At 39.7% G+C, this 13148-nt stretch overlaps 1 protein-coding gene across 9 annotated transcripts in view; it reads right to left on the bottom strand.

Annotated features, from left to right (window-relative positions):
• EXOC4 (exocyst complex component 4) overlaps positions 1 to 13148 on the bottom strand; it is an 815224-nt gene that overhangs the window by 790556 nt on the left and 11520 nt on the right. For all 9 annotated transcript variants that reach the window (XR_013415598.1, XR_013415599.1, XR_013415597.1 and 6 more), the window contains one exon: positions 2002 to 2191. Coding sequence is in view for 4 of the 9 variants with exons in the window: in XM_015134942.3 (XP_014990428.1) it covers positions 2002 to 2191 (190 nt within the window). In the remaining 5 variants the exon portion in view is untranslated. The remainder of the gene's footprint in view (positions 1 to 2001; positions 2192 to 13148) is intronic.

The following is a 13148-nucleotide window of genomic DNA, read 5'->3' as shown; positions in this document are numbered from 1 at the left end:
AATTTATATATCTGCTTACAAAATCATAATGTAAGATCTAATGGACACAAAACAAAACATGAAGATGCCATATGCACAGCTGTTACTGGGCAGATACAGGCCAGACAGTCCCCTAACCAATCTGATAGCATAGGGCAGTGAATTTTAAATCACGGTCTATGCATCCCTCAGTCCCACAGTGGTGGGGAGAACCAAGCATGATGCTTTGGACCTCTCACCCCAAAACCAAATAAGAGGAGAGCATTGCCTCTCCTAATGATTGATATGTTGGTATTCTGCAAAATATCACCCAAAAAAAAAAGTTTCTGCTGCTTTAAAAATGCCTGAAAATCAGCATCAAAGGCCTTAGAATCAGGGAGATTAGAGTTCAAATTCTAAATTCATTGAGATGATTGGACATAATCATCCCTTGCAAAGACTCAGTGTTCATTCAGTAAGTGGTGGCAATTATTGTTATTTATCACAGAGTAGTACTGAGCGGTATTAAAGGAGTGATCTCAAAATACACAGTTAAAAACCATATAACTATAATGTTATACTACATAACCCTTATTTGATCAGTTCATCCTTTGGCCAATTATGAAAATACTCCTTACAAAACCATTTTATCCTTTAGGTACAAAAGACATAGTACCCAAGAACCAAGATTTTTCTCTAGGACCTAATGCAAAAGGAAGAAAGTGGGGGTGGGGAGCAAGATGGGGTAGGAGAAGAGAGAGAAGGGGAGAAAGAACGTGGGGGAAGGAAGAAAGGAAGGAGGAGAAAAAGGGAGAAAAACAACAAATAAAAGAAAAATTGTTCCAAAACATGAAAATAAAACTACAAAATAAAAATTAATGGCAGGGTGCGGTGGCTCACGCCTGTAATCCCAGCACTTTGGGAGGCCCAGGCAGGAGGATCACGAGGTCAGGAGATCGAGACCATCCTGGCTAACACAGTGAAACCCCGTCTCTACTAAAAATACGAAAAAAACATTAGCCAGGCGTGGTGGCGGGCACCTGCAGTCCCAGCTGCTCGGGAGGCAGAGGCAGAAGAATGGTGTGAACCCGGGAGGCAGAGCTTGCAGTGAGCCAAGATCACGCCACTGCATTCACTCCAGCCTGAGCGACAGAGTGAGACTCCGTCTCAAAAACTAAAAAAAAAAAAAAAAAAAAAAAAATTAATACACATTAATCACAACTAAAGCATGATATTCAAGAATTTTGGTTTTCTGCCAGGCATGGTGGGTCACACCTATAATCCCAGCACTTTGGGAGACTGAGGCAGGAGGATTGCTTGAGCCCAGGAGTTCAAGGCTTCAGTGAGGCACTACTGCACTCTAGCCTGGGCAACACAGCAAGGCTCCATCTCCAAAAAAAAAAAAAATTGTTTTCATAAACATTTCATTTTATGTTTAAATAATCTGTAGGTTAAATTTTCTTCACTTCACAAAAAATACCAAGAATGCACAATAAATGCAGGCAAATCACAACCAACTTCAATGTAGGAAACATACTCTCTTCTGTGGTTTAGATTCCGATAAAAGGGTATTTAGCTGGCTGCCCTCCAACTCATGTGAGTGTAAATAGGTCGGCCACTAAGATGCAGAATAGGCACTGACTCAATGGTCCAAATATTAGGCTTTGTTGTTTAGATGTGTGAAGTACAGGAATAACTGCTAGAATGAGAATGGAGAATACAAGGGCCAGTACACCTACTAGTTTGTTAGGGATGGACCGTAAGACACAAGCAAATGGAGGCCATCTTGCTTGTCTCATTCCACACTGCAGTGAGAAATAATGGCAGAACCAAGGATAAGACACAGGGGAGGGGAGAAATCAGCCAAGGATGCCTTCTGTGGTCTTTCCCAGCAAGCCTTTCCAGACACCTGCAGAACTCCTGAAAAGCGGAATTTTGAATCACTTATTAAGGACCATTTGCCACTACCATGGCTCCTCTCCAAGCTGCAACGCCTATACTGACAGGAAGTGCTGCCATCACCGGACAAGAAGGGAGGAATACCTGCTTTATTTTATTTCGGGAGTTAGTGATGCGCTCTGTGATGCTCTGGTATGTGCGAATGGCTGTCGTCAATTCTGTGTAGTGCTGCACAATCAATTCATCCAGGTCACGGTCACATTTTTCATAGGCTTCTTCAAGGCGACCCTTCTCATTTTCCCTGTCTTCGACATCGTCACTAGTAGACAGAGTCCTGGTGAAGGCAGAGAGTATATTAAGCTGAGTAAAACTTGAAAGTAAAATGCAAAAGAAAGGTGAAGCACGTTCATCTTACTAACTAGGAAATGAAATAAGTTACAAACACAAAACACAAAACTTCCTTCACAGTAAATTCCAATAGCCCATCTAAGTGGATTTGTTGTTGCCTATCCAAGGGGCCCTTCTCTTCTGTCACTGGCATTAGAACTGATTTTAATCAGCTAGCAGGCAGGCATGAACGGTTCAAGAGACTGGGTAACTCTTGATTTAAGTGAACTGTTCCATTCTCCTTATCAGTGACAAGTCTGGTCAATGAGACAGACCTAAGGAAGTACTAGGAACAATTTTCTGCAAGAAGAATAACAAGAAAAGGTCCCTTTCCCAACCCTAGGTATCACTGTACAAAGATAAGATACTCGACACTTCAGCCAGGTGTCTGAGTAACCGTGGAAGGAAAAACCAGGAGGAATGCCAAGCTACCACTATGTCCTTGGCCACCAAAGCAGCCCTGCAGCGGCCTTACCTCAGGACTTCTTGTTAGAGGAGATAATAAATATCCATTGTTTAAGTCACTTTCAGCTGGTCTTTTTCATACATAGCTGAAAGCACAGTAATGGATACAATTACTTATACACTGAGGAACCACCTTCCAAAAAGCTCATTTGAATGACCTGAATTTGGTATGGAGCCCCCAGCAGTCTGGAAATAAGGTCATATTAATTCTAAAATCTCTTACAACAGCAGTCATCTAAGGTATCCTACAGGACAGTTCCTGCACTTACTAGTCTTCAAACAGCACTAACAAGATTGATACAAATCAACAATAACCAGGGAATGAGATAGATATACTTATTAAAAATATTTCAATAACTTCGTTTGATACATGGACCACAGATCTTTGTTTCCTCCACTATCTTTCTCGGATAATTTTTTTTAATTTAGTATTATAATCAGTCACAAAGGAACCTTTTCCTCTTATCTGTTGGCTGTGGTAATTTAGAGTTTCATTAAATTCCCTCAGATTTGTCAGCTTATACATTCAGCCTAGTTTATTTCATTTATCTTTTTTAATTTAGGGAGGGGGATATTTTAGGTTCTCAATGATGGATACCATCAATTATAAGTCCATCATTAGAACTGCTTTCAGAGATGGTCTGTCAGCAAATTAATCACATATCCACTCTAGATATCTGCAAGCAAAATACTGTACAATAGTCTGCTCTGAACTGTCATTTACAGCAAAGGATCTTAATTCATGAGCCACACAATATATAAAACTCCTTTTTCAATTTATAGGGAAATTCAGGCCAGTCTTTGACTTCAATCTAACCTCCAAAAAGAATTTTGTAATTCTTTTTGTTAGGTGTTAGGGATGCCAAAAGATCAGCTATATCATGAATACGGGTAGGGGGATGGCAGGAACGAAGGCAAAGAAGGGAAGTGCAAAAGCCACTAAGGAAAGTGTGGGATGCTCCGGAAAGGAACACTACTGGGAACCGCAAGACTTGATTTAAAGCCTTTACATGAGAGATCCTGTTTCCTCATCTGTAAACTGGTGATCCTAAACCAGACTACTTCCAAGGTTTCTTGCAGGTAGAGAATACCACCCAAGTGTTTGACTATTAAAGTAAATCAGAGTGGAGAATGTAGGCTAAACTGGGCTTCAAAAATAGAGCTACCAAGATTACTTGCAATATTTGGGTACAGAGCAGCTTAGCATGTATCATGTCTTCTTGTTGTTTTAATGATACACAACTTTGCTCTTTAAATCTGAAACTTCCAGGCTGTTAATCTAAAGTAAAGCACAATCAGAAAATGCCTTCAATTTATCAACTGTCCCAAAGGTAAGGGTTCCTAGATGTTTAACTCCATTATTTCCCCTTGTAACAGCAGTCACAGAATTGTCAAAGCTACACTAGATCAGTTTGCCATCTTTACAAGGCTTTTCATGATTTCTGCTCCACTACCATTTGTGGAAAAAATATAACATTTCACATTGTTTACCTTAACTAGTTAGAATTACCATTAAGGAAAATGTCAGGCCCAGAGAGGACACCTTCTCTGGCATCAGCTGTCACTATGAACACATTACTGGATCATTAGGAGTTATTTAGGGAATAGAAAGGGTTACTAAAATGAAGATTAGAGAGTAAATTGGGTCTACTGGGGGGTTTGCCTCCTATTTTCCTTTTTCAAGAAAATATTTATGTAAGAAATACCCTGTGCCAGCTTTGCCCCATATTTGAAATGTATCCTCTTGATGTAAACTGGGATGAATAATATTTTGTCTTTAGTGAAAAATATTTACATTACAGAACTCAGAGTGCAAAACTATTAAAGCTTTTTTTTTTTTAATTAGAGAAAAGGCAGCAAGGATAATAAAAATAATAATAGCCTCTAATATTTAGAGAGGCTTACTAGCTGCCAGGAGCCAGCTGTGTTGCACATTTTATAGAATGTATGTTTAATCCTCATAACAGGCCTTTGGAGTAGGTCCTATTATTATTCCCTCCCCTCTTTTTACAGATGAAATAGCTGAGATTTAAAGAGGTTACATTAATTTACACCACCTCACACAATGAAGGTTAGGAATAGTATGGGGATTTAAAACCCAGGTTGGTCTGCTTTCAGATTGCACTCCTAACAGCTACAGAGTGGTGTCTCTTCAGGCAGAGTAAAGCTGCCTGGGTTAGAATCGGGGCTCCACCATACTGACGACTCATGACCTTAGTAATAGCATCTCATTTTGCTCATCTATAAAGTGAAAATACTAAGATACCTTCCACATAGGGTTGTTAGTGAGAATTAAATGAGATCAAACAAGGCCTGGTATGTCATTAGCACTCAACAAATGTTGGTTGTTGTCGTTAGCTATTATTGTTCTAGTAAAAACAGTAGTAATAGCAGCAGCAAAGGCAGTAGCGTTTTTCCACAATACAATAAAAAGTACACCCTCTGAAGACAAAAGTTAAAATCCCACCGCCCCCAAATACTAGATCACTTAACTCTAGGCATCAGGTTTAAACTCTCTGGTTCTCACTTTATTCCTCCTTAATGTCAAGAATGGTGAAGGCTGAGATTTTATCCTACTTGCAAGCTAAGAGGTTAGCCACAGTTTCACAGGCGCTGGCAGAAGACACAAAACTCCTGGAGCTCCTCAAATCCAGAAGACTTGATCACACTCATAGCACAGCAAGCGGCGTAAGTGCAGCATGTTCACATCGGTTCCCCTCGCCCCCGAGTCCCACAGGGGTGAGGCAGATGGGCCCAAGGAGAAGTTTGCCCACATAGGCAGCTCCTGGAGAAGAACTCCGAGCCCCAAAAACCGAATCTAAGCCCCGAGACTGGACTGGAAACACACCTGCCCCTTGCTCTGGAGTGAGAGACCATCTCTATCTTCCAACGCTGTCTGCTAAACAAACATCCGTGGCAAAATAACCTAAAACAAAGGGCAATCAGTGCTTGGCTCACAAGAACTTCAGAAACATACGAGACCTGAGGAGAATGGTCTCCCAACAATAATAAAATCTAAGTCATTGGGTTCCTTCAAGGATTGAATGCATGGTGCCAAGCAACAGCAGGCAGTGAATATTTATTTCCAAGCTCTGTTTTCTTTTCTGCAATATGAGAGCAGAAATACAATGTCTCAGACAATAAATATTTGTCTGAGATAAATAGTCAATAAAAATGATAGACCATAAAAGCATGAGAGGCCAGGTGCGGTGGTTCACACCTGTAATCCCAGCAATTTGGGAGGTCCAGGAGGGCGGATCACAAGGTCAGGAATTCGAGACCAGCCTGGCCAATATGGTGAAACCCTGTCTCTACTAAAAATATAAAAAATCAGCCAGGCACAATGGCCTGTGCCTGTTGTCCCAGTTACTCTGGAGGCTGAGGCAGGAGAATCACTTGAACCCAGGAGACGGCGGTTGCAGTGAGCCGAGATCGCACCATTGCACTTCAGCCTGGGCAACAGAGTGAGACTCCGTCTCAAAAAGAAAAAGAAAGAAAAGCATGAAAGAGCTGACTAATTCTAGGGAGAAAGTTCTCATGCACGCTAGCAAATCCCAGCAAATTTCAGTGTGGGATTATCACTAGTCCCTTAACCTGAACAGACAGCAGTGCAGAAAAGAACACTTGTCATTGAGCTCCCTCCATCAGCCAGGTCATGAACCTCTCTTCAGCCTTCTAAGCCTCTGTGCAATGCAGAGCTCTACCAGCTCACAAAGCAATTCACTGCAATTTGGAACAGCTTTACTTATTATAAAGCCTTCCATCAAAATAAAATAAAATCAGCCTCTTTATAATTTCTACCCATTGATCCTAGTCCCATCTTTTTCTGTAACACAAAAAATGTCTATTCCTTCTTCCATAAAATTTCCCTTTAAATGGTGAAGGACTTTCGATAGTTCTTTCTTGGGTTACACACCTCCAATTTCTTCAACTGTTTCTTCCATATCATGACTTCCAACAGCCCACCATCCTTTTTGCTTTCATCTGAAGTCCCCTCGGAAACAGGTAACACTCATATAGAACTTACTAGTGCCAGGCATTAATCTAAGTGGTTTACACATACTAATTAATTTATTGCAAAAACATCCTTATGAGGTAGGTACCTGTATTAATCTGTTTTCATGCTGCTGATAAAAACACACCTGAGACTGGGCAATTTACAAAAGAAAGAGGTGTACTGGACTTACAATTCCACGTGGCTGGGGAGGCCTCATGGTGAAAGGTGAAGGTGAAAGGCACATCTCACATGGCAGCAGACAAGAGAACAGGGCTTGTGCAGGGACTCCCCTTTTTAAAGCCATCAGATCTCGTGAAACTCATTCACTATCACAAGAACAGTGCAGCGAGGAGAGACCCCCTCAATTCAATCAACCCCTACTGAGTTGCTCCCACGACACATTGTGGGAGTTAAAATTCAAGATGAGATGTCGATGGGGACACAGCCAAACCATATCAGTACCATACTTATCCCTCTTTGTAGAGATAAAGAGATTGAGTTTTTTATTCAAGGCACAGTCTTTAAGGAGCAGAGTCTGGCCTCAAACCTGGGCCATATGGCTCTTAATGGCTTCAGTAACCTGCCTCTCAGATGTGCTGAGAAGTGAACACAACATACTTCCAAACGGAAAGAGGTTTTATATCCCACAACATGAACACTATATTTCTAATAATATAGCCCAAAACTACATTGCATTTTTTAAAAATATAGTCCAAAAATTATCCAAGATCCCTTTGACAGTAAGTGTTGACAAGTCAACTCTCATTCATCCTCCACTTGTGAAATTTTAAAACTAAATGCAGAAATGTACATGCATGACAAATTTAGGACATCCCTGTGTCCTACATGTTTGGAAAGGAAGGTGAAAGTGAGGCACAGGATACAAACTACTGAGTGTCTATAACACACCAGGCAATACAGTGGTTATTCTGCATACCTAGTCTAAGACAATCCTCAAAGCAGTCTAGTATAATAAAATATTATCACCAGCCTTTTTACAGATAAGGAATCAGAGGCTCAGAGAGGTAAAGTAACTTATACACGTGCACATAGTTAATAACAGAGTTGAAATTAAAGCTAAGTATATTTGACTCCAAAATCCATGCTCCTTCTACTATACATGTTACAAAATCCTATCTTTCCTGCCTTCAACTCCTGAGCTGCAGGACACGTACTCTCATCAAGCCACAGTTCATAGGTAAAGAGAACAGCAGACAGCTAGGGATGGAAAGAGAGCAACAAGCAGCTTTTTTAGTAATAACAGTCTTGAATCTGGGCAAGATTTAAAAGCATGAGCTAAATAAAAGACATGATCAAAGGACCAATGGTATAAAGTTGCCAACCCAAGATGTATTCAAGTTATTGAATCACTCTAGATTTTTTTTTGCATTCCTATTCTCAAAACGATTATGACTTATAAACTATTGTCAAGTTCATGGAGGAACATAAAAGAATAAACAAGATTCCAGTTAAGCTGGACACAAAGACATTTCTGGATCATTAAGAATTTTTCACTAAGACAGCTCTGCTATTTTGCATGATGAATTACATCTTAACCATGACTAATTAATCCCCAGGAAGGCATTTATTTACCTAAAGGGCTAAAAGGACCACGGTACACATGTTAAGCTACTGTTAACGACATCTAGTAGGAACAAATACGTTATTAAGTTCTAGGTGATTCACAACCATGAGCTCCAAGTGAGTCCCATAAACAAGCAATAAAACCCAGGGTAAATAATGGGAGATCTAAAACTAAATTTGTCTGCTTCCCATTTTCATACTAGCTTCTATATTTCAGTGTAGCCGATCAAATGTTTTGAAAGGAAAATAACCAGTCACCATCACTGGTTCCTTCTGTGGAGCAATTTTGCTTTCACTTTGGACTTAATAGAGTAATGGAGTCCAGACAGGAGAAAATACATAAAAGTCGGTATTGTTCTTAAAGACAAAAGAAAGATCCAATAAAGGAAAAAGCACACCTGTGAAAATAAGGCCAGTCACCAAAAGTGACTCATTACTCAAGTGGAATAAAAGGATGCAAAAAGAAAAACCCAAATCTAGAATACTACCATTAGGAATACACCAAGAAAGTCTCTTACTACCTCATCAAGTATGTCAGACAAGAGCCATCCACATACGCATTAAAGGAACACAGGTTCTGGAATTTTAAAAAACCCAGATTCAAACAGAGCTCTGCAACTTTCAAGCTGCTTGACCTTTGGTAAGTGACTTAACTTTTCTGGGTCTGTTTTTTTCTTTGTAAAACAGGTAAGATAATAAGAATACCTGCCTCACCAGGATACTGTTAGGACTGGAGAAGTGTGTGAATGTGCTCTGAAAATATAAAGTGTGACAGAAGTGTTGGCTGACATATTATTAGGAACAAAATAAATAATCTATGAATCACAACATTGTTAGCCCAAATCCCCTAAAGTCTACCCCTTTCTAAAGTTCCTGAGGATATTTATTTCTGAATTGAGATCAGACCTTTTCTCTATACTCTGACAGTGCCTGGTACATTGAGTGCTTAGTAAAAGCTAAGTAATGAGCAGCAGTGCGATGCAGGATCTACAGAGGTCATGGAGGACAGTTCCCAGCCTTAAGAAACAATTGTAACTAAATTGTCTCACATGAAATGCATGCTCAAAACTCTGTAGAAAAGAACAAATAATAGTTGCTAGTGACCCTATTTAATTCACTTATTCATTCAACAAATATTCACTAAGTATCTACTACTTACCAGGCACAGTTCTGAGGGCCTAGAGATACATACAGCAATGAACAAAACCAATCCCTCCCTCATGAAGCTTATGTTCTAGTAAAGGGAGCTGGGAGGTAACAGCTACGCAAAAGCCAAGACAGGCAGGGAGGAAGGAGGCTACTTCATTTATAAGGAGGCCAGGGAGGGCCTCTGGATAAAGATGGCATTTGAATACAGCTTACTGGAAAGTGAAAGAGAAAGGGCACTATCTGGGAAGCTGATTCCAGAGAACAGACCCTGAAACAAGATGTGTTTAGCCTGCTCAAGGAACATGGAATGACAAGGAGGTCAGTGTGGCTTTAGAGACTTGAGGAAGAGTGACAATGACAGGAAATGAATCAAGGAGAAAATTAGGAGTCAGACCAGTCCCAACTTTGTGAGCTTTTACTCTGAGTGTTCTATGAAGCTTCTTGGGGGTGAGCACCCAGTCAAAGACTGATAACCATTCAACCAGTATTTAATGGTGAAACTGAGTAACAATATCTACAGTCAAGTTTCATTTTAATTATATCCCACCTCTTCCCAAAAAAGATGTGAGATGGCTTGCACAAGAGTATAAACAATAAAAAGTAAAATACAAATGAGAAAGTGGGACTAAAGAGATGCAGAGCTAAACAATACCAAATAGATGTAAAAGACAACTATGCAGATCATACGGGCAAGCAGAGTGAATATGAAGTGAGCCCCCAAACTAAATCTGAGCTTCCTAGCAGCCCAGGCAAAAGGAGACACATCACATGATATAATTCTCATTGTCAAAAATATGGACTCCAGTTCCTCTAAGGAAGCAAATTTTGAACTAGTCCTAAATTCTAAAAGTAATCTTTCACTTAAAAAACACGGAAGACCTAATATAGTAAAAGATGTCCTTAACAATCTTCTAAAAGCAGACAAAGTCACAAATCTTACATGGCCATTTCTTGTAAGCTCCTTCAAGAACATAACATTAAAACTCAATTCAGGCCTAGAGATTTTGAAAGATCTGAATATAGCCCAGGTATAAAGTTTTCCAACAATTCATTTTAATTTAAGGCTAGAGGCCGGGCGCGGTGGCTCAAGCCTGTAATCCCAGCACTTTGGGAGGCCGAGACGGGCGGATCACGAGGTCAGGAGATCGAGACCATCCTGGCTAACACGGTGAAACCCCGTCTCTACTAAAAAATACAAAAAACTAGCCGGGCGAGGTGGCGGGCGCCTGTAGTCCCAGCTACTCGGGAGGCGGAGGCAGGAGAATGGCGTGAACCCGGGAGGCGGAGCTTGCAGTGAGCTGAGATCCGGCCACTGCACTCCAGCCTGGGTGACAGGGCGAGACTCCGTCTCAAAAAAAAAAAAAAAAAAAAAAATTTAAGGCTAGAATTTCAGGAACTTACAGGACTAAATAGATCAACTTATGTTTTATTAATTTTAATACAAACCAGAAAAGCATGCAGTAAGATTGACAAACAATTGTGAAAAATTAGCAGCCTGATCAGAGCTCTTGCCTGAGCCTCAAGACTACTTGTAGGTGATGAGAGACTGTCACTCTAGAAGCAGTTTAGGATATTTTATCAAAGTAATAAGAGTCCCCAGGGTACCACCTGTTATGAACTTCAGTTCATAACTGTGTCCCTCCCAAATTCGGAAGTTGAATCTCTGACTCTCAATGTTATTGTATTTGGATACACAGTCTACAAAGAAGGTAATAAAGGTTAAGTGAGGTTATAAGGGTGGGCCTTAATCCAAAAGGACTGATGTCCTTAGAAGAAAGGAAGCGGAAGGAGAAGCCCTCTCTACATATTTACACAGCAAAGGCCATGTGACAGTAGAGTAAGGGAGCCATTTACAAGCAGAGTGAGAGGCTTCCCTAGAAACCAGCCCGATGGGTTGACCTTGATCTTGAACTTGTAGCCTCCCGAACTGTGAGAAAATACATTTCTATTGGTTTAGCCACCTAGTATTTGGTGTTTTGTTATGGCAGCCCAACTAGACTAATACACCACACTTTAAAACACAAGCAGTGTTATTTTGGTTGGCTAATTTCTCAAGATAGATGTTATCAGTCACTCTCAGTCATAAGCAACACAGAGTCTTGGCAAATTCACAAGAATTAGCTGACTAATACAGGCCCTGATAACTAAACTAATTAACCAACTATAAGAAATAGTTAATGTAATACACCTGAATTTTGGCGACACCTGCAGAATAATTAGCATTAAGTCATGCTTTCTGCAAACAGTTAATGGGCTTAATTGTCTACTAAGGACATTCTTTGTTGGCATCCAGTGACCTCTCCTCCAGGAATAATAAAGATTAACAAAACAATTAATGGAAACCCCTTCAAGCAACTCAGAAAAACTAATTACAAGTAGAGCTTCACATATCCAAAAATCACTTATCAGGAAGCAACAGCTCTACAGAGCACAATCTATAATAAGAATCAAATCTCAGTGACCCTTCTTAAAAGTACTCAAAATGGGCCCCTAAGTGAATAAACTGTATCACCGAATCCCTGCCTTTTCTACTCATCAAGCACCTGAACCGCCCAATCAGTGCTACCTTCTCTCTTGTTGGGACAATTCCAGTGAAATTTTTTTTTTTTAGACAGAGTCTAACTCTGTCGCTCAGGTTGGAGTGCAGAGGCACGATCTTGGCCCCCATGAAATTTCTTAAACTGCATAATGGAAAGAGTACTAGAGAAGGAGTCATCCTGATTTAGTTACAAAATATTCTAACACATAAGGCAAAAACTAAGCATAAATACCCAACAAATGCTGAAGAGTTCACTAGTTTCAGAACCTCACTCCAAGATGAAAAAAAAAGGAATTATTAGCTTACTGATCTTTCCAGAACATAATATTCCTGTTGCTACTAATCCCAATGCCAAAAAAAAAAGTCTAGAGCTGATGTGATTCTTTACAACACAAATCCTGTTTTCTCTCCCAAACTGCTTTTAACCAGAAGACATTAGGTTAAGTTACTGTATCTATTCAGCCCTAATTTCACAGTGTGACAGTCAGGTTCTCTTTGCCTTTAAAATTCTAAAGAGCCAATCTAAGAAATGGCTGACAGCACCATATACCTATAATGTCATCAGGAAACAAAAGCCAGTCCCAAGTATGAATAGAATGAAAGTACAAACTGAAGAGGAAAAGAGATAGTTAAGAATATAAACACTAAAGAAACAAGTTAAGAAATAAGTCTTCCAAGCCTCTTATTCTAAGCAGAACAGTTTGTATAAGACAAATAGTCTATAAATGCTCCCAGTGAATTATAAAAATAAGAGACCCTCATCATATCCTTTCTGAGTTACTCAGAATTATGAGTTTAATGTGTAAAAAATTACACATTAAAGAAATGTTCAAGATGTGCACCACTATATAATCATATAAGATACGGCTTCACTCAAAGCATAACCAAATCTACACTACACTTTTCAATCGGATTTTATTATATTCAATTATACATTGTGATTGCTTGTTTCTTAATTATGTCTTATTAGAGCACACAAAATACAAGATAATCCTATCCCAACTGATAGCAATTCACAATGACAAGTCCCTCTGAAAAAGTTTTCTGATGCATAAAAACAACATCCCCTAACAGTACAAAGAGATGTATTTAATCTAAAGTGACAGTAAACAATTTTTGCTTAAAGTCAATTGAAAATTCGTTGATGTCTTGCTTCAGACAGCACTTAGG

This window comes from Macaca mulatta, chromosome 3 (assembly GCF_049350105.2).
Source record: "Macaca mulatta isolate MMU2019108-1 chromosome 3, T2T-MMU8v2.0, whole genome shotgun sequence".
Classification (NCBI taxonomy): Eukaryota; Metazoa; Chordata; class Mammalia; order Primates; family Cercopithecidae; genus Macaca; species Macaca mulatta.
This window is presented reverse-complemented; position numbering and strand designations above follow the sequence as displayed.